General features: G+C 41.2%; 1 protein-coding gene across 1 annotated transcript; it reads left to right on the top strand.

The window, feature by feature from the left end:
* Positions 1–2,894: 2,894 nt before the first annotated feature.
* On the top strand, positions 2,895–15,350 carry lmnb2 (lamin B2). Its single transcript, XM_061888762.1, has 13 exons — positions 2,895–3,340; positions 8,043–8,179; positions 8,261–8,417; positions 8,716–8,841; positions 8,942–9,040; positions 9,183–9,254; positions 9,327–9,452; positions 9,532–9,752; positions 9,831–10,065; positions 10,147–10,254; positions 10,419–10,538; positions 10,625–10,705; positions 13,531–15,350. The coding sequence occupies exons 1-13, from the start codon at positions 3,128–3,130 to the stop codon at positions 13,564–13,566; spliced, it is 1,731 nt and encodes a 576-aa protein (XP_061744746.1). The 5' UTR covers positions 2,895–3,127; the 3' UTR covers positions 13,567–15,350.
* The last annotated feature ends 7,451 nt before the right edge of the window (positions 15,351–22,801 follow it).

The raw sequence follows: 22,801 nt of genomic DNA, 5'->3' as shown, positions 1-22,801 counted from the left end.
GTTTCATAAGTGAGTTTTGAGTTTTGAAGCAACGAGTATTTTCACACAATATTTTTCTGCACTGTATTTTTTTGTACACTGCATGTTATACACTGAATTTGTATACACTGATTTTTTACACAGGAATTTTATTAACTGAGTTTGGAGACCCTGCCCCAAGTGGAGGAGTTCAAGTACCTAGGAGTGTTGTTCACGAGTGAGGGAAGAGTGGATGGTGAGATCGACAGGCGGATCGGTGCGGCGTCTTCAGTAATGCGGACGCTGTATCGATCCGTTGTGGTGAAGAAGGAGCTGAGCCGGAAGGCAAAGCTCTCAATTTACCGGTCGATCTACGTTCCCATCCTCACCTATGGTCATGAGCTTTGGGTTATGACCGAAAGGACAAGATTACGGGTACAAGCGGCCCAAATGAGTTTCCTCCGCTGTGTGGTGGGTCTCTCCCTTAGAGATAGGGTGAGAAGTTCTGCCATCCGGGAGGAACTCAAAGTAAAGCCGCTGCTCCTCCACATGGAGAGGAGCCAGATGAGGTGATTCAGGCATCTGCTCAGGATGCCACCTGAACTCCCTGCTTAGGCTGCTGCCCCCGTGACCCCACCTGGGATAAGCTGAACAGAATGGATGGATGGAATTTTTTACACTGGCTTTATATACATTGTACTTTACACACCAAATTTTTACACACCAAATTTTTACACAGTGTATTTTACAAAAGTTATTTTAAACACAAAATTTTCTCAGTTTGTTACTTAATGACGTCAGCATGATTTGATTTGAAACGGAAAATGTTCAGTTGCATACATTTAGTGTAACAAAAAAGGATTCATAAGTGAGTCTTGAGTTTTGAAGCAATGAGTATTCCTACACAAATGTTAGTACGAAGGTCCTGAGTGGTCCTTGGTTTGATCCCGACCTCGGGATCTTTCTGTGTGGAGTTTGCATGTTTTCTCCGTGAATGCGTGGGTTCCCTCCGGGTACTCCGGCTTCCTCCCACCTCCAAAGACATGCACCTGGGGATAGGCCCCTCCCACCTCCAAAGACATGCACCTGGGGATAGGCCCCTCCCACCTCCAAAGACATGCACCTGGGGATAAGCCCCTCCCACCTCCAAAGACATGCACCTGGGAATAGGCCCCTCCCACCTCCAAAGACATGCACCTGGGGATAGGTTGATTGGCAACATTAAATGGTCCCTAGTCTGTGAATGTGAGTGTGAATGTTGTCTGTGTATGCCTTGCGATGAGGTGGCGACTTGTCCAGGGTGTACTCCGCCTTCCGCCCGAATGAAGCTGAGTTAGGCTCCAAAAGGGACAAGCAGTAGAAAATTGAAGGATGGATGTTTTCTGCACTGTATTTTTTGTACACTGCATGTAATACACTGAATTTGTATACACTGATTTTATTTTTACACAGGATTTTTATTAGCTGACTTTTTATTCACGTCATTTTTAATTACTTGCATTTTACTCACATAGTTTTAGTCATTGAAATTGCCAATGTAATTTGATGTAAAAAAAAAAATCAATTCACAAAAATGCAGACGCAAAACATCTCATAAATTCAGTGTCACAAAAAAAAAGCCTTCGTTATAAAGACAGAAATTAATAGGGCTGCGAATCTTTGGGTGTCCCACGCTTCGATTCAATATCGATACTTGGGGTCGCGATTCGATTATATATCGATTTTTTCGAATCAACGCGATTCTCGATTCAAAAACGATATTTTTCCGATTTAAAAGGATTCTGTATTCATTCAATAAATAAGATTTCATCAGGATCTACCCCAGTCTGCTGACATGCTAGCAGAGTAGTAGATTTTATATAATTATAAAGGACAATGTTTTATCAACTGATTGCAATAATGTTAATTTGTTTTAACTTTTAAACGAACCAAAAATACGACTTATTTTATCTTTGTGAAAACATTGGACACAGTGTGTTGTCAAGCTTATGAGATGCCATGCAAGTGTAAGCCACTGTGACACTATTGTTCTTTTTTTATTTTTATAAATGTCTAATGATAATGTCAATGAGGGATTTTTAATCACTGCTATGCTGAAATTACAAGCGGCCGAAATGAGTTTCCTCCACCGTGTGGCAGGTCTCTCCCTTAGAGATAGGGTGAGAAGCTCTGCCATCCGGGAGGAACTCAAAGTAAAGCCGCTGCTCCTCCACATGGAGAGGAGCCAGATGAGGTGGTTCAGGCATCTGGTCAGGATGCCACCCGAACGCCTCCCTAGGGAGGTGTTTAGGGCACATCCAACCGGTAGGAGGCCACGGGGAAGACCCAGGACACGTTGGGAAGACTATGTCTCCCAGCTGGCCTGGGAACGACGCGAGATCCCCGGGAAGAGCTAGACGAAGTGGCTGGAGATAGGGAAGTCTGGGCTTCCCTGCTTAGGCTGCTGCCCCCGCGACCCGACCTCGGATAAACGGAAGAAGATGGATGGATGCTAAAAATTATAAGTAATATTGATACTGTTGTTGATAATATTCATTTTAGTTTCACTACTTTTGGTTTGTTCTGTGTGGTGTTTGTGTCTCCTCTCAATTGCTCTGTTTATTGCAGTTCTGAGTGTTGCTGGCTCAGGTTTGGTTTTGGAATTGGTTTTGTTGGATTGATAAAAAACTTTTTTATTTTTTTTTCAATCGATTAAAAAAAAAAGAGAATCGATTCTGAATCGCACAACGTGAGAATCGCAAATCGTATCCGAATCGATTTTCCCCACACCCCTACAAATTGACCTCCAAAATGGTTGGCTATCTTTGAAAAGTGAAGAGCAGGCGTTTTGTCCTGGCAAGTAGAAGAACAGAAGAACGTTTTTGTCCTCTGACGTCAACCTCGTTCGAACACATGTCTTTTTCCCATCATCCATTGCGCGGCAGGAAATGCCCTCCGCTTTTGGCGCGGTCTCGGCAGCTGTGGCGGCCATCTTGAGAGCCTTTCAGTATCTGTCGGCCACCGCGACGCTGCAAGACCCGGCGGCCCATTGATCGCTCGCTCCTCGTCCTCGCAGTCCCCGAACAACCTGCTTCAGCCTCCTTTTCGGGACCACGTCGAAAACCGCGAGTGCTTTTCTCCCCCCGCCGCGAGTTGAAAGTAGTGAAGAATCGGTCGAAAGAAAGCCGCAATGGCAACCGCAACCCCCAGCCGTGAATGTGGCCGGCCGGCGGCCTCGACGCCCCTCTCACCCACCCGCATCTCTCGCCTGCAGGAGAAGCAGGACCTGCAGCACCTCAACGACCGACTGGCCGTCTACATCGAGCGCGTCCGCTCCCTGGAGCTGGAGAATGACCGCCTTCTGGTCAAAGTGTCCGAGAAAGAGGAGGTCACCACCAGGGAGGTGAGTCCAACAAAAAGAAAAGACTGATTATCATCACATCTACGCTAATTGTCTCATTCGCTGCAACTTTCATGCAAATACACCGCTTTAAAGTGTTTGCCAACCGATTTAGGTAAAACGTGGGTGGCAAGCAGCCAAATGTCAGATTGTTTTTTAATATTATTCCGATCATAAAAATGTATTTTTTATTCCACGCGTGATTCAACAAAGAGACTCAATGATAGTAGTTTGTTCAAAATTTGAATGTGTTACTTGAGCGCTTGATTGTGCGCGCCATTTGATATAAACGCCCCCTCTTAAAAAAAACTACACCCATCTCTGCTTCTATTTACCATCTCTTTTACCCTGCAAGCGCAATCTATTCACAAGCGATCGTCTTTTTTCTTTCCCTCTACCACACCCCTAAAGCACCAGTTTCACTTTTGCTTTTTAAGTGCTAACTCAGTGGTGTCAAACATACGGCCCGTGGGCCGGATCAGGCCCGCCAACAGGTTTTATCCGCCCGCCTGAAGACTTTACCAAGTATTAAAATAAGTGGACTGGACTCATACTATTATGTTAAATCCACAATTGACTGGACTCTCACACTATTATGTTAGATCCACTATGGACTGGACTCTCACACTATTAATGTTAGATCCACTATGGACTGGACTCTCACTATTATGTTAGATCCACTATGGACTGGACTCTCACACTATTAATGTTAGATCCACTATGGACTGGACTCTCACTATTATGTTAAATCCACAATGGACTGGACTCTCACACTATTATGTTAGATCCACTATGGACTGGACTCGCACACTATTATGTTAGATCCACAATGGACTGGACTTTATGTTAAATCCACTATGGACTGGACTCTCACACTATATGTTAGATCCATTATGGACTGGACTCTCACACTATTATGTTAGATCCACTATGGACTGGACTCTCACTATTAGGTTAGATCCACTATGGACTGGACTCTCACACTATTATGTTAGATCCACAATGGACTGGACTTTGTTAAATCCACTATGGACTGGACTCTCACACTATATATTAGATCCATTATGGACTGGACTCTCACTATTATGTTGGATCCACTATGGACTGGACTCTCACACTATTATGTTAGATCCACTATGGACTGGACTCTCACACTATTATGTTAGATCCACTATGGACTGGACTCTCACTATTATGTTAGATCCACTATGGACTGGAGGGTCCCCACATCTGCAGTCCACTCCAAGGTTTCTCATTGTCCCATTGGGTTGAGTTTTTCCTTGCCCTGATGTGGGATCTGAGCCGAGGATGTGGTTGTGGCTTGCACAGCCCTTTGAGACACTGGTGATTTAGGGCTATATAAGTAAACATTGATTGATTGATTGTTTTTTTTGTTTTAATGAAAGAAACTGCTGTTCTGAATGTGTCCACTGGATGTCACAATAGCAATTCTGTTAGGACCAGCAAGAGGTACAAAGTAAAACATGGAAACTTAAAACCTGCCATTGTCTTCCGCTTCAAACACATCGTTATTTGGCACCCTTACTCCCCAATAATGTCTTTGTGTGGGTTTCAAGAATAGACTGTAGTATCTTGTGTACTCGGATAATCAACTTTGACCTTGAAAATAATTTTTTGTCTTGAAAATCAACTTCTATCATTGCAAGATGTCTCGTTGTCGTCCTTTTATAATAACATTAATGATAATAATAGATAAATCTCTTTTCTATACACCCAAAACGCTTCGGAATATCGCAGCCATAAGAGGTGGCACATGGACCAAACTGGCGAAATAAGGTGTTCTACCAACAGGTTCTAGGATTACCGGCACGACTAAGGTATGAAAATATAGTGAGAAAACTTAACGTTTTGAATAGTTTTACCTCCGATTCTCACGGTTTGTTGAGTTAACTCTGGATTGATACGTGGACATAACTAAGGAGGTGTTTGATACCTCGAAGAGTTTACTTATGTTTTTTGTTCAATCCCAGAAAGACTGCGACTTAAAGCTTAATCCAGTCTTTGTAGATAAACTGAGACCACGTCTAAACTCATTGTGTTTTTGAAGCTGCACCAATTTCCTCAGAATTTTCAACAAACTTGAAGTTTTTTTTCCAGGGGATTATTTGTGATTTGTGCGTTTTTACAATGTGCTTGTTCTATTTTTGGCCAAAGTAAAACCAAGTAAACAACCTGTAGTTGTCTTTATTTTGAAGTTATCATGCCATGATTTTACCATTCCAGCCCAGTTTGGAATGGATTTTCCTCCATGCGGCCCCTGAGCTAAAATTCGTTTGAGACCCCTTTGCTAACTCTTCTTTTTTTTTTTTTGCTGTATATAAAGAAATACCCCCCACCTCCCTATTTAAATTTCAACTCACTATAACCACCAGTGGTTGTAAGATATAAATAACTATTTCTGACCTATTTGTTATTTATACCTTTAAGGGTGCAAGGCAAATGTTGAGTCAGTTGGAGTTTCAGAGAATTGCCCAACAGCGCTTGCTTTTCTCCTTAAAGGCTGGTCAGAGGTTTCTTACTTGCTGATCCGGTCTTATATGTTTGCCCTCAGTTAGTCCAAAGGTAATAATACCATGTTAGTCAAAAGCTGTCTTTTGGGTGTGACAACTTCCTCCAAGCCACTCGGCTGCTTGAGTAGTACAGTAAAGTGATCAAATATTGAGCTTCTAGGTTACATACACTATAGAAGTTTTGTGATAAAAACTTTGTTTTGTTGTGGTCCATATACGCCACTTCACAAAATCACAATGATGATGTCCCTTTCATTTTCTTAATGCAAAGCAAGCATACACATTTCCTGTGTGGTTGCTACTTTGCGGTTGGGTGCTATCACGTGAATATCGGCTCAGCAAATTCCTCACATTCCTGTGTGTTGCATATCGCCACCCTGCTCAAGTTTAAAGAGAGTTTAGGGTTAATTCGAAGCATTCCCTTGCTCATTCCACGCATAACACTTTTCATGTTAAACATTTGTCGGTTCAATGTTCTGAATATATGAACTTCAGCTTTTTCTGTTTTCATATGTCCTCACATGGAGTTGGTTCAGAATCAGGGCTAAATGAACTTTTTTTTGCATACTTAAAAAAATGAAGGGTGTGTTAGCAATTAGGAAGCTAAAACTAATCCAAATTATGCTAATAGGGATGGGAACTGATAAGATTTGTTTCAGTTTTGGTTACACTTTCGATTCTGCTTAACGATTTGGTTCCTTAACGATTATCTTATAGATTCTTATTTGGAAAGAAAGAAGAAAAGGTTGAATTAGCCTCAATTTAGTTTAGAGGTAACATGACCTTACAAAGCCTACAGTGAGGTCACATATGTAGCATAGAAGGAAAAAAGGTACTTTTTGAAAATAAATGTAATAAATAAATATTCTTCTGTAGAAATTAACATCGTATGGAAATTACACACGATTGTGACATTTAGTAACGTGATATTAACATGTTACATGCAAAGTGAAATATGTCAAGCCTTTGTTTATGATTTTGGGGATTATGGCTTACAGTTTATAAAAAAAACCTTGAATTGAAAATCTCAGAAAATGTGGGCTTTCAAAAAGTTTAAGCCAAGATCATCAAAATGATAATAAATGTTTGACATACCTCACTCTGCATGTAATGAGTTAATATCACATATTAGTTTCACATTTGAAGTTAACTGCTGACGGGAATGGACTTGTACACCATATTGTCATTTTTTGAGTTTGACCTGAGGGAAAATCTGGGGGGTGGGGAACATGCAACTTTTCTCTGACTACAATTAAACATTCACCTGCACGAAATTAGGAGTGTCATTGTAGTAAATATATGCAAGCTTTTGACCCCAAACTTGGTCACTGCTCGGTGACGTTCCTCTAGCAACAGACGTGAACTATAGCGAGTAGTCAGAACCTGTTTCTCGTCATTCTCATCTAAATGAGAAGGCATCCATTTCAATTTTACAAATAATAGTGGCAAGCAATTCCAAGGAATTGAGACTCTGGGAACGGTTTTCCATTCCAATCATGATAGGTTTTATAGGTGACATGTTTGTATTACCAGGTAGTTGGATGTTAGCAGCCAATCTTGTTAGCTCAGCGATGCACATTTCTGCATAAAAATGAATCACAATTTTTTTTAAGATAGAAATCTTGATTTCTTTTCACTCACATACACACAATGTGTTTAGGTTTTAAATATTTTCTTTTAGAATTATTGTCGTCGTTATTATTAGACTACTGATTGTCTTGTTGTGCTTGAAATAAACCCGCTCAGTCAAAAGGAAACGCATGTGCATAATAAAAGATAGGTCAGAGGGAATGTCAATTAATTCATCAGCAAACTTCTCCCATGAGTTGATAAATGATAGCCAGCGCGCCTCGCTGCTCTGATTAACAGCCAACTCGCCCTGGCCTGCAAGGCTCGCTGGGTAATGGGTAGGGAGAGGAGCAAGTAACAATAATAATGTATTAGATTTTACACAGCGTTTTTCCTGACACTTAAAGCGCTTTATAGTTGGCCTTCATGCTAATAACATTTAAGCCTAAAACCATGAGATGAATGGCAACATTTGGTTGTGGAACAACTCAATAAGTGCCATTTAGAAAGAAAAAAAAATCCCGGTAAAAAATGTGAACAGACATTGACATTTTTTCAGGCTTATTATTGACAAACTGTCCATTTTTTGTCTTGACTGTCTTTAGGTGAGCGGCTTGAAGGGTTTGTACGAGGCCGAGTTGGCGGATGCTCGCCGTGTTCTAGATGAGACCGCAAGAGAGCGAGCCCGGCTGCAGATTGACCTGGGCAAGGCTCAGGCGGACTTGGAAGAAGCAACGCGCAGGTGACAAGTCACAGCAACTAACTGGCTGCTTCCAAGTGCAATGAGTGGATAAACAATTGATCCTGTTCTTTTGTGTTCTAGTGGCAAAAAGAAGGATGCAGACCTTGCAGCTGCGATGTCCCGGGCCAGTGGCTTGGAAAGTCAGCTCAACCAGAGTGAAGCTGCGCTCTCCACAGCTCTGAGCCAGAATGCTGCTCTCAGCTCTGAGCTGGCTGACCTCAGGGGCCTCCTGGCTAAGGTGAACTAAAGACAACCATCTCATTTTGGAGCACATATGGCAAAAAGAAGATTTGAAAGACTTGTTTAGGATTATACTCAGGTGGACAGTCTGTTTCTGTGCACCTGTGTTGTGTATTTACAAAACATCAGCGCCAATTTGCGGCCCAGCATGCACAATGCTCAGGATTCTTTTTACACTCACAATGTTTTCAATGTAGTTGTGTGTGTGGGAATTCTCTAACCTACTCACCGAATATAAGTTGTACTTTTGTGTCCATGCACTAATGTTTGCTTGCGGTGTTTGAAATGTTTTTCAGGCTGACGACAGCCATGCTGTTGCTAAGCGACAGCTGGAGGCAGAGACGCTGATGCGCGTGGACTTGGAGAACCGTTGTCAGTCACTGAATGAGGAGCTGGAGTTCAGGAAGAACATGTTTGAAGAGGTTAAACATAGTTTTTTCAACACTCCTTTTAGTTATAACAACAGGTCACAACATCATATAATTTAATGTCAAAATTGTATTTATTGAAATGTGTGTTTAGGAGGTGAGAGAGTCTCGGCGCAGACAAGAGCAGAGAATCGTGGAGGTGGACTCAGGAGTTCGACAGGACTATGAGTTTAAGCTGGCACAAGCTTTACAGGTATGATCTTCAACTTTGTATATAAAAAGTTATATGACCACAAATTTTTGCAGTACTTATTTTGCGTGTTAGGAGAGCACACATTTGTCACAACCAATGTCTCTAACTCTTCTTCTACTGACCACGTGTGCTTCTTTGTCAGGACCTGAGGAGGCAGCATGATGAACAAGTTTCTCTCTACAAGGAGGAACTGGAGCAGACCTTCCAGGCCAAGGTGAGGTTCAAATCAGCTTCCTTTTCTGTTTTGGAGCTTTCCACTCTAAATCTTGCACCTGTCTCTGTGTAGTTGGACAATGCCCTGGTGTCCTCGGAGATGAATGACAAGGCTGTGAGCACAGCCAGAGAGGAGGTTATGGAGTCCCGGAAGAGGATTGAGAGTCTTGGATATCAGCTGAGTGCCCTGCAGAAACAAGTACAACTTTACGACATACGCCTTTCACATGTTGGACGTTACCGAACATTAGCTTAACAGTAGTTGTGTGTCCGTGTAGGCGTCTGCTGCGGAGGATCGCATCCGGGAACTGGAAGAGATTCTGTCCTCCGAGCGAGACAAGCACCGACGCATGATGGAGGTCAGAGACCGCGAGATGAACGACATGCGGGATCGAATGAATGCGCAGCTGACCGAGTACCAGGAGCTCCTGGATGTGAAGCTCACTCTCGACATGGAGATCAATGCCTACAGGAAGCTCCTGGAGGGGGAGGAGCACAGGTAAGACACACCCACACTAGCCACGACACTAAAGAATCATGTAAGAGATCATTAATGACTTCAACTTTTCTCTTCCAGGCTCAAGCTGTCTCCCAGCCCGACTTCACGAGTCACAGTTTCCAGAGTGACGGGCTCCTCCTCACGCACCTCCAAGCGGAAGAGGGTGGAGGTGGAGGCCGGCGACCTCCCTGATATTGAACTTGGAAAGGAGCAGTTGCTGTTGTCCGAGGAGGCCACTGCCAGCGGCGCCATCAGTATCTCCCCAACAGACATGGACGGGAACGCCGTCACCCTGGCCAACGACACAGAGCTTGTAAGTTTTCTAACAGACTGGCTTAGAACCAGCATTTAGACCAGAGATTGAGTTACCTTTGTGGACTTTTGTCTTTTTCAGGACCAGCCTTTGGGCAACTGGAGGCTGAACAGACAAGTGGATGATGGCGAGGAGATTGTCTACAAGTTCTCACCAAAGTTTGTTCTCAAGGCCGGACAGACTGTCACTGTAAGACTTTTGTTTTACTGAAATGTGTAGTGGTTTACTTTCTTTGAGGTGTTCCACTATCAGTAATGTGTTGCTACAGGAACAGGAACGTGTCCAACCTTGAAGACTTGTTCCAGGAACAGTCCTCGGTCATGTCAGTATTACAAGACGGTTTGTGTTCACAGGTGTGGTCTGCAGATGCCGGCGTGGCTCACAGTCCGCCATCTGACCTCCTGTGGAAGAGCCATGCTTCCTGGGGAACCGGAAGTGACATCATCACCAGCTTGGTCAACGCGGATGGCGAGGTAATGGCAGCCGAGAATAACATCTTGGCTGATTCTATCCGTTGTGACCCGGGATTGTCTCACACTGTCGTCTGGTTTGTCTGCAGGAAGTGGCCAGGCGGTGCGTCAGCAAGTCTCAAATGGAAATGGAGAATGGCGAGGAAGAGGAGGAAGTTGTTGTAAAGAAGGTGAGCACATAGATTCATTTATATGTCCATCAATTTACAATGCTTCAGATTTCATAAGCACATCATAATACACCTGCTCTGGGATCAGCCAGTACGTGTCCATGCACTAAATTAGTCCCACTTCTCAATGGTTCCACTCTAAATAGGCTTCCTACAGTCCATTAAAACACCTTAATCAAATCGTATTAATAAAGTGTAGGCAAACCTGTTCACATTGCATTTGTGCAAACCAGCTGACTTACTTTCCACACAACTGGCAAGATAGTTCAGAACAATTGCAACCTTGCCGCCGCGCACCAACAGTCTTTTCCTTCACATTTGAAACTCCTTCCATCAATCCACAGAGCCTTCTGAATGAAAAACTTGGAGACATTCAAAAGTGTTGTGACCGTGATTTTTGTCCGAAAATTCCTTCGAAAAAACACTTTCGTCGGTCTTTCGTTGCATTGGACCTTCATCCGCCCCGATACATTCTCGGTAGTAGCGTCATTCAAAATAATTTCTTGGTTTTGTCTGCTGTTTAACATCAACATAGCCATTGGAGATGTAATATTTGTAATCTGTGCCAATATTACAGCGGACCTTACAACAGAGCTAGGCTGTTAACTTGTTAGAAGCCTCAGACCCATAGTGTGACGTCATATTGGTCAACCGGAAAAGACAAACCGCTTAAAGAAAATAAGCGCCCCCCAGTGTACGGGAGGCACCCTGCGTATGACCAACGGACGCATTAGAGAGAGTGCATGGACGCTTGGACTTTACACGTAGCTGTGAAGATACAAAAAAACAAACTATTTGAGAAATGAGACTATTTTAGTGCATGGAAACGTGAGTGTTGTCAACTTACCTGCTCAGTGGCCTAGTGGTTAGAGTGTCCGCCCTGAGATGGGTAGGTTGTGAGTTCATATCAAAGACTATAAAAAAAAATGGGACCCATTGCCTCCCTGCTTGGCACTCAGCATCAAGGGTTGGAATTGGGGGTTAAATCACCATTAATGATTCCCGGGCGCTGCACCGCTACTGCCCACTGCCCCCCTCACTTCCCAGGGGGTGAACAAGGGGATGGGTCAAATGCAGAGGACACATTTCACCACACCTAGTGTGTGTGTGACACTCTTTGGTACCTCAACTTTAGCAGATTTGTTGCTATATTTATCAAATCATCAGGCCCCTCTTGATCCTCCTTTTGTTTTAAGCAACCAATCGCATGATGGTTTTGGAGAGTGAGGTATTAAAGGTGGTGTTGCTCCTCTAAATGAGCAGTGGGTGCTGCTGGGGGCCCCTCCCCCGTCCAAAATCACTAACAGATGGCGGTGTCTTCTTTGTTGAGCGACAGAAATTGGAGCTCTAAACCGTTTGGCTTTTTCATGTTTTTATACTTGCTTGTTTGTCGCAATTTCACCACAGCCAATCGGTATTCGCTATGACAATGATTAAGCTTTGAATTACGCAAATGTGTAATTACGTCATAACGATCGCAGTCCTCCGGAAACACCAGCAATTTTATTAGTGGCTACTTAGGAACCATTAATCATATACCGTATTTTTCAGATTATAAATCGCCCCGGAGTATAAGTCGCACCGGCCGAAAATGCATAGTAAAGAACGAAAAAAACATGTCGCAATGAAGTATAAGTCGCATTTTTGGGGGAAATTTATTTGATAAAATCCAACAGCAAGAATAGACATTTGAAAGGCAATTTAAAATAACTAAAGAATAGTGAACAACATGCTGAATAAGTGTAGGTTATATGAGGCATTAATAAGCAACTGCTATGTTAACCTAACATATTATGGTAAGAGTCATTCAAATAACTATAACATATAGAACATGCTATACCTTTACCAAACTATCTCTCACTCCTAATCCATAAATCCCATGAAATCTTCTTCCTGGATGTGGCTTCTAAACAACTCTGCCAACTCCAAAGGTATGCGCCGCTTCCTCTTGTCCTTTTCTGCTGCATATTTCTCAACGTCCAGCTTGTAATCTGCACTACATGATTTCCTTTTCAACGCCATTTTTGTTCAGCCCTTCTCACTTTTTATAAGTTACTGCAAATGATGAAATGCTCCATTTTAATAGCTACGGCAGTAGCATATAGCAGTTAGCATTCCATGACCCACAATGCACTTCTGACATGACCCTCCCCCGCCGAATTTCTATTGGTTGACGTGTGTGTGACGATTGCTGACATTTTCTTCGTCTCTTCTGCGAATGAGAGAAATAATATTATTTGATATTTTACGGTAATGTGTTAATAATTTCACACACAAGTCGCACCCCCGGCCAAACTATGAAAAAAACTGCAACTTATAGTCCCAAAAATAGGGTATATATATATTTTATTTAAATAAAGGTTTTCACCTGAAATATGCTTGGCTGCTCTCTCCTCCCCATTTTGCCAGGTTCAGTTTTGAGTTGACTTTTTTCCACACCAATGCGCGGAAAGGCTCTGAGTTGATCATTTCCTGTGTGTTCATGACTCATTGACAGAGCGCACCGCCCACCTCCACATGCACCTTCTTAGATGAAGGATCGTGACACATTAAACACTTCTGGTTCCGATAGCACCCTCCTTTCTCCTTAATCAGTCTGGTTTACTAGCGACAAAGAGCGTTGTGGTTGTTCCCGTCCCGTGCCTTAAAAGCAGAGGTGCGGAGGAGTACTCATAAAATGATTTACAAGGTTAGCTTGTCTGTTATCTCTGTGGCCATCATAAAAAGTACAGTAACTAGTCATGCATCCTGAGAGTACACGTTGTTGTTGTGTACAACCATGCAGATTAGCCGCATCTTCAACCAAATATTTGTTTACTTTCCAGGGCAAGATCTCGTCCAGAGAGTGTGCCGTCATGTGAAGGCTTCACAGCGTCCATCTTTATACCACGCAAGCCACTCCAATCTGATCCTGTCCATGATGAATTACTTTTTAGCCACCATAGCAGTAACTTTTGGACTACTTCTTTGATACCATTCATGTTCCTCGACAAGGTTGGGTGTGTTGGTTACCGACATGCCCACTGCCGTCACCACACATCATCGCTGGACTCGAAAAAAGACCCGTCTAGAGAACTTAGGACATTTTCCACCTAAAAGGGCTTCCACTGTGCCGCCTGAAGATACAAAAAAAAAAGATCCCCAACCAAATGTTTAAAAAACATTTCTTTTATTATTTTTTTAATGTACTTAACTTTAATGTTTCCTCAGCTCCAAAGCGTCCCCTGCCACTGGTCACACGGCCTGCACACACTGCAGTATGTCAATTCTCTCATGCTCCTTTTTCCCCTTTCAAAATACCAGCTGTCACTTGAGGCTCCCTATTGAACAGTAAATATTCTACCTTACTTTGATTTGATGGCTGCGCACACGGTCCAAACGTGCTGCAATATGTAGAAGAGATGAGAACACACGTCCTGGCCTCTGGACCTTATTAATACTGACCGGTAATGAGCACACACACACACACACAGGGTGCACGCCACACCACACTTTTTTTTGTATGCCAAGTAAGCAGCAGATTGAGCAGTCATGTCACTGGCTGCTGGGATGATGAAAAACACTCGGAATAATTTAACTGACCCTTTTTTTTTGTAGAAGAAGATGAAAAAAGGCACACACGGAAAGTGTCTAGGACAGCCTTGTGTGATTTGTGTCACTCTTTTTGACACACCTCGTGTGACTTGGTGGTTTTCTTGTGTGTTTATGCTTTACACTATAGCTATCTTTTTTGTTGTTTTAGATTTTGACAATGTAATCGGTTTGTTTACATTCAATATTACTTAATTTTGTATTGAGGATCTCTGGGGGATTATGTTTGGGTGCTCATGTCCTCGCTGTAGTTGAATATGCATACATTTGAGCATCCATAAGTCAGACATGACTAAATTAAACTTGCAGCATTTTTTTTCCTACCAATGATGAGCCCTAAATGTACCTCATAGGATCCTACTGTATTTCCTCCTGGACTCCCCAGAGCCTGATTATGAGTGCTGACATTTGGACATCTCTAGAATCTTCCAATACTTTGACAAAAAGTCTCATTGGGAACAAAAATGCACGTGCATATTGGTATGCACAAGCATCCTTATTTTTTTTAACAGCTGAGATGCTCCAAAGGTAGCAGAAATGTGACTTGTCCAGGAGGAATATTGAACATAAGCGCCCAAGTTTTAGTCACTGCCTCAGAGACCTGTTTGTTTTGGGGTTGAGTTGAGAGGGATGGGGTGGGGGTGGGGGGGGCAGTTGTCATTCTTAACTGATAAGAACTTTTGTACCCACAATAAATGTTTTACACATATTCATTCTGCACTGCTTGATGACTGTGAGCAGAGGGACATTTACATCTGGCAACTTGGTCCACATTATATAAAGTGGTTGACGTGACAGGATGGGACTTGGCTTTAGTGTATGTGCAGGTCCCCATGCGGAGCACTAAACATGCAAATTACTTATTGGGGGCATTCTAATAAAAATGGGTGGTACTACACATTTTGGTACTGATCTGACACCATGTAAATAAATGCTCAGTACCGCTAATTCTTTTTTATTCAAAATTTTTCAAAATCCTTGAATGAGTTTACCTTTTTCAATATTTTGATTGTAATCATATTTGGAATAAAATACAAGGCAAAGATTCACAACAGCAATGTATAAATATATGACCATATACAAATATTCTAAGATCAATGAACTTGTGCAATTCTCAGGATAGGATTAGACTTTATTTATCCCACAATGGGGAAATTATCTTTTTTGTGCAGAATCAAATGCAGGGGAAACATTACAGAACATTGAAGCATTAGAACCTACTCAGTGGTCTAGTGGTTAGAGTGTCCGCCCTGAGATGGGTAGGTCGTGAGTTCGAACCCCGGCCGAGTCATACCAAAGACTATAATAATGGGAGCCGTTACCTCCCTGCTTGGCACTCAGCATCAAGGGTTGGAATTGGGGGTTAAATCACCGAAAGGACTCCTGGGCTTAGCCACCGCTGCTGCTCACTGCTCCCCTCACCTCCCAAGGGGGGACGGGTCAAATGCAGAGAATAATTTCACCACACTTAGTGTGTGTGTGTGTGTGACAATCATTGGTACTTTAAATTTAACTAGAAAAGCACAGCTGACACAACCAGCTGCAATTTCAGCGATGCCATGTCTACATACAGCTACAAATGTAAGACAATGAAAAACCAAGAAAAGAGTAATTAATAACACATATCACACATGCCATTGCACCATGTATTGACACAGCAAAAACACAATTTCAACAGCCACATACACTGCCTTACATACAATTGTATTAAATACTAGTCAATACAACAAAATAGTTTAAAATAACTAACCAAAATCAAGAAATACTTATTGAAATCATTTTGCTTCCAAGACCAACTGTCTCTAATAACTAAAACACAAACATGCAAGAGAACTGAACAATTTTAATTGAATGCAGACTCTACCCTGGCATTAATAGTGTTTGTATTAATTGTATGTATTTATACATTTATTTTTGTACTTGCTCTTATTTCGTCTGAAAACCTCCACAGTACTGTGCAATAGTTATTTTGACACTTTTAACCATGGACATGCAGCATTGGCTGCTGTGACCCCAAAAAGTTGGGCCACTATCTTGAAGTGGTGATCAGTTTAAACTGACAGTTGACAGGTAGAAAACAAAGATGCTAAACTGACAGTTGACAGGTAGAAAACAAAGATGCTAAAGTGACAGTTGACAGGTAGAAAACAAAGATGCTAAACTGACAGTTGACAGGTAGAAAACAAAGATGCTAAAGTGACAGTTGACAGGTAGAAAACAAAGATGCTAAACTGACAGTTGACAGGTAGAAAACAAAGATGCTAAACTGACAGTTGACAGGTAGAAAACAAAGATGCTAAAGTGACAGTTGACAGGTAGAAAACAAAGATGCTAAACTGACAGTTGACAGGTAGAAAACAAAGATGCTAAAGTGACAGTTGACAGGTAGAAAACAAAGATGCTAAACTGACAGTTGACAGGTAGAAAACAAAGATGCTAAACTGACAGTTGACAGGTAGAAAACAAAGATGCTAAAGTGACAGTTGACAGGTAGAAAACAAAGATGCTAAACTGACAGTTGACAGGTAGAAAACAAAGATGCTAAAGTGACAGTTGACAGGTAGAAAACAAAGATGCTAAACTGACAGTTGACAGGTAGAAAACAAAGATGCTAAACTGACAGTTGACAGGTAGAAAACAAAGATGCTAAAGTGACAGTTGACAGGTAGAAAACAAAGATGCTAAACTGACAGTTGACAGGTAGAAAACAAAGATGCTAAAGTGACAGTTGACAGGTAGAAAACAAAGATGCTAAACTGACAGTTGACAGGTAGAAAACAAAGATGCTAAACTGACAGTTGACAGGTAGAAAACAAAGATGCTAAAGTGACAGTTGACAGGTAGAAAACAAAGATGCTAAACTGACAGTTGACAGGTAGAAAACAAAGATGCTAAACTGACAGTTGACAGGTAGAAAACAAATATGCTAAACTGACAGTTGGCAGGTAGAAAACAAAGATGCTAAAATGACATTTGACAGGTAGAAAACAAAGATGCTAAAGTGACAGTTAAAAGGTAGAAAACACAGATGCTAAACAGACAGTTGACAGGTAGAAAACAAAGATGCTAAACTGACAGTTGACAGGTAGAAAACAAAGATGCTAAACTGACAGTTGACAGGTAGAAAACAAAGATGCTAAAGTGACACATGACAGGTATAAAACAAAGATGCTAAAGTGACAGTTGACAGGTAGAAAACAAAGATGCTAAACTGACAGTTGACAGGTAGAAAACAAAGATGCTAAACTGACAGTTGACAGGTATAAAACAAAGATGCTAAACTGACAGTTGACAGGTAGAAAACAAAGATGCTAAAGTGACAGTTGACAGGTAGAAAACAAAGATGCTAAACTGACAGTTGACAGGTAGAAAACAAAGATGCTAAAGTGACAGTTGACAGGTAGAAAACAAAGATGCTAAACTGACAGTTGACAGGTAGAAAACAAAGATGCTAAACTGACAGTTGACAGGTAGAAAACCAAGATGCTAAACTGACAGTTGACAGGTAGAAAACAAAGATGCTAAACTGACAGTTGACAGGTAGAAAACAAAGATGCTAAACTGACAGTTGACGGGTAGAAAACAAAGATGCTAAACTGACAGTTGACGGGTAGAAAACAAAGATGCTAAACTGACAGTTGACAGGTGGAAAACAAGGATGCTAAACTGACAGTCGACAGGTAGAAAACAAAGATGCTAAACTGACAGTTGACAGGTAGAAAACAAAGATGCTAAACTGACAGTTGACGGGTAGAAAACAAAGATGCTAAACTGACAGTTGACAGGTAGAAAACAAAGATGCTAAACTGACAGTTGACAGGTAGAAAACAAAGATGCTAAACTGACAGTTGACAGGTAGAAAACAAAGATGCTTAACTGACAGTTGACAGGTAGAAAACAAAGATGCTAAACTGACAGTTGATAGGTAGAAAACAAAGATGCTAAACTGACAGTTGACGGGTAGAAAACAAAGATGCTTAACTGACAGTTGACAGGTAGAAAACAAAGATGCTAAACTGACAGTTGATAGGTAGAAAACAAAGATGCTAAACTGACAGTTGACAGGTAGAAAACAAAGATGCTAAACTGACAGTTGACAGGTAGAAAACAAAGATGCTAAACTGACAGTTGACAGGTAGAAAACAAAGATGCTAAACTGACAGTTGACGGGTAGAAAACAAAGATGCTAAACTGACAGTTGACAGGTAGAAAACAAAGATGCTAAACTGACAGTTGACAGGTAGAAAACAAAGATGCTTAACTGACAGTTGACAGGTAGAAAACAAAGATGCTAAACTGACAGTTGATAGGTAGAAAACAAAGATGCTAAACTGACAGTTGACAGGTAGAAAACAAAGATGCTAAACTGACAGTTGACAGGTAGAAAACAAAGATGCTAAACTGACAGTTGACAGGTAGAAAACAAAGATGCTTAACTGACAGTTGACAGGTAGAAAACAAAGATGCTAAACTGACAGTTGATAGGTAGAAAACAAAGATGCTAAACTGACAGTTGACAGGTAGAAAACAAAGATGCTAAACTGACAGTTGACAGGTAGAAAACAAAGATGCTAAACTGACAGTTGACAGGTAGAAAACAAAGATGCTAAACTGACAGTTGACAGGTAGAAAACAAAGATGCTAAACTGACAGTTGACAGGTAGAAAACAAAGATGCTTAACTGACAGTTGACAGGTAGAAAACAAAGATGCTAAACTGACAGTTGATAGGTAGAAAACAAAGATGCTAAACTGACAGTTGACAGGTAGAAAACAAAGATGCTAAACTGACAGTTGACAGGTAGAAAACAAAGATGCTAAAGTGACAGTTGACAGGTAGAAAACAAAGATGCTAAACTGACAGTTGACAGGTAGAAAACAAAGATGCTAAACTGACAGTTGACAGGTAAAAAACAAAGATGCTAAACTGACAGTTGACGGGTAGAAAACAAAGATGCTAAACTGACAGTTGACAGGTGGAAAACAAGGATGCTAAACTGACAGTCGACAGGTAGAAAACAAAGATGCTAAACTGACAGTTGACAGGTAAAAAACAAAGATGCTAAACTGACAGTTGACAGGTAGAAAACAAAGATGCTAAACTGACAGTTGACAGGTAGAAAACAAAGATGCTAAACTGACAGTTGACGGGTAGAAAACAAAGATGCTAAACTGACAGTTGACAGGTAGAAAAAAAAGATGCTAAACTGACAGTTGACAGGTGGAAAACAAGGATGCTAAACTGACAGTTGACAGGTGGAAAACAAGGATGCTAAACTGACAGTTGACAGGTGGAAAACAAGGATGCTAAACTGACAGTTGACGGGTAGAAAACAAAGATGCTAAACTGACAGTTGACAGGTAGAAAACAAAGATGCTAAACTGACAGTTGACGGGTAGAAAACAAAGATGCTAAACTGACAGTTGACAGGTAGAAAAAAAAGATGCTAAACTGACAGTTGACAGGTGGAAAACAAGGATGCTAAACTGACAGTTGACAGGTGGAAAACAAGGATGCTAAACTGACAGTTGACAGGTGGAAAACAAGGATGCTAAACTGACAGTTGACAGGTAGAAAACAAGGATGCTAAACTGACAGTCGACAGGTAGAAAACAAAGATGCTAAACTGACAGTTGACAGGTGGAAAACAAGGATGCTAAACTGATAGTTGACAGGTGGAAAACAAGGATGCTAAACTGACAGTTGACGGGTAGAAAACAAAGATGCTAAACTGACAGTTGACAGGTAGAAAACAAAGATGCTAAACTGACAGTTGACAGGTAAAAAACAAAGATCCTAAACTGACAGTTGACAGGTAGAAAACAAAGATGCTAAACTGACAGTTGACAGGTAGAAAACAAAGATGCTAAACTGATAGTTGACAGGTGGAAAACAAGGATGCTAAACTGACAGTTGACGGGTAGAAAACAAAGATGCTAAACTGACAGTTGACAGGTGGAAAACAAGGATGCTAAACTGACAGTCGACAGGTAGAAAACAAAGATGCTAAACTGACAGTTGACAGGTAGAAAACAAAGATGCGAAACTGACAGTTGACAGGTGTAAAACAAGGATGCTAAACCGACAGTTGACAGGTGGAAAACAAAGATCCTAAACTGACAGTTGACAGGTAGAAAACAAAGATCCTAAACTGACAGTTGACAGGTAGAAAACAAATATGCTAAACTGACAGTTGACAGGTACAAAACAAATATGCTAAACTGACAGTTGACAGGTACAAAACAAAGATGCTAAACTGATAGTTGACAGGTGGAAAACAAGGATGCTAAACTGACAGTTGACAGGTAGAAAAGAAAGATCCTAAACTGACAGTTGACAGGTAGAAAACAAAGATGCTAAACTGACAGTTGACAGGTGGAAAACAAAGATGCTAAACTGACAGTTGACAGGTGGAAAACAAAGATGCTAAACTGATAGTTGACAGGTGGAAAACAAGGATGCTAAACTGACAGTCGACAGGTAGAAAACAAAGATGCTAAACTGACAGTCGACAGGTAGAAAACAAAGATGCTAAACTGACAGTCGACAGGTAGAAAACAAAGATGCTAAACTGACAGTCGACAGGTAGAAAACAAAGATGCTAAAGTGACAGTTGACAGGTAGAAAACAAAGATGCTAAACTGACAGTTCACGGGTAGAAAACAAAGATGCTAAAGTGACAGTTGACAGGTAGAAAACAAAGATGCTAAACTGACAGTTGACAGGTGGAAAACAAGGATGCTAAACTGACAGTTGACAGGTAGAAAACAAAGATGCTAAACTGACAGTTGACAGGTAGAAAACAAAGATGCTAAACTGACAGTTGACAGGTAGAAAACAAAGATGCTAAACTGACAGTTGACAGGTAGAAAACAAAGATGCTAAAGTGACAGTTGACGGGTAGAAAACAAAGATGCTAAACTGACAGTTGACAGGTGGAAAACAAGGATGCTAAACTGACAGTCGACAGGTAGAAAACAAAGATGCTAAACTGACAGTTGACAGGTAGAAAACAAAGATGCGAAACTGACAGTTGACAGGTGTAAAACAAGGATGCTAAACCGACAGTTGACAGGTGGAAAACAAAGATCCTAAACTGACAGTTGACAGGTAGAAAACAAAGATGCTAAACTGACAGTTGACAGGTAGAAAACAAAGATGCTAAACTGACAGTTGACAGGTAGAAAACAAAGATGCTAAAGTGACAGTTGACAGGTAGAAAACAAATATGCTAAACTGACAGTTGACAGGTACAAAACAAAGATGCTAAACTGATAGTTGACAGGTGGAAAACAAGGATGCTAAACTGACAGTTGACAGGTAGAAAAGAAAGATCCTAAACTGACAGTTGACAGGTAGAAAACAAAGATGCTAAACTGACAGTTGACAGGTGGAAAACAAAGATGCTAAACTGACAGTTGACAGGTGGAAAACAAAGATGCTAAACTGATAGTGGACAGGTGGAAAACAAGGATGCTAAACTGACAGTCGACAGGTAGAAAACAAAGATGCTAAACTGACAGTCGACAGGTAGAAAACAAAGATGCTAAACTGACAGTCGACAGGTAGAAAACAAAGATGCTAAACTGACAGTCGACAGGTAGAAAACAAAGATGCTAAAGTGACTGTTGACAGGTAGAAAACAAAGATGCTAAACTGACAGTTCACGGGTAGAAAACAAAGATGCTAAAGTGACAGTTGACAGGTAGAAAACAAAGATGCTAAACTGACAGTTGACAGGTGGAAAACAAGGATGCTAAACTGACAGTTGACAGGTAGAAAACAAAGATGCTAAACTGACAGTTGACAGGTTGAAAACAAAGATGCTAAACTGACAGTTGACAGGTAGAAAACAAAGATGCTAAACTGACAGTTGACAGGTAGAAAACAAAGATGCTAAAGTGACAGTTGACAGGTAGAAAACAAAGATGCTAAAGTGACAGTTGACAGGTAGAAAACAAAGATGCTAAAGTGACAGTTGACAGGTAGAAAACAAAGATGCTAAACTGACAGTTGACAGGTAGAAAACAAAGACGCTAAAGTGACAGTTGACAGGTAGAAAACAAAGATGCTAAACTGACAGTTGACGGGTAGAAAACAAAGATGCTAAAGTGACAGTTGACAGGTAGAAAACAAAGATGCTAAACTGACAGTTGACAGGTGGAAAACAAGGATGCTAAACTGACAGTCGACAGGTAGAAAACAAAGATGCTAAACTGACAGTTGACAGGTAGAAAACAAAGATGCTAAACTGACAGTTGACAGGTAGAAAACAAAGATGCTAAACTGACAGTTGACAGGTAGAAAACAAAGATGCTAAAGTGACAGTTGACAGGTAGAAAACAAAGATGCTAAAGTGACAGTTGACAGGTAGAAAACAAAGATGCTAAACTGACAGTTGACAGGTAGAAAACAAAGATGCTAAACTGACAGTTGACAGGTGGAAAACAAAGATGCTAAACTGACAGTTGACAGGTAGAAAACAAAGATGCTAAACTGACAGTT

The sequence above is a fragment of the Nerophis ophidion genome, linkage group LG26 (genome assembly GCF_033978795.1).
Source record: "Nerophis ophidion isolate RoL-2023_Sa linkage group LG26, RoL_Noph_v1.0, whole genome shotgun sequence".
Classification (NCBI taxonomy): domain Eukaryota; kingdom Metazoa; phylum Chordata; class Actinopteri; order Syngnathiformes; family Syngnathidae; genus Nerophis; species Nerophis ophidion.
The sequence above is the reverse complement of the archived record's forward strand: the minus strand, read 5'-3'. Positions and strand labels throughout refer to the sequence as shown.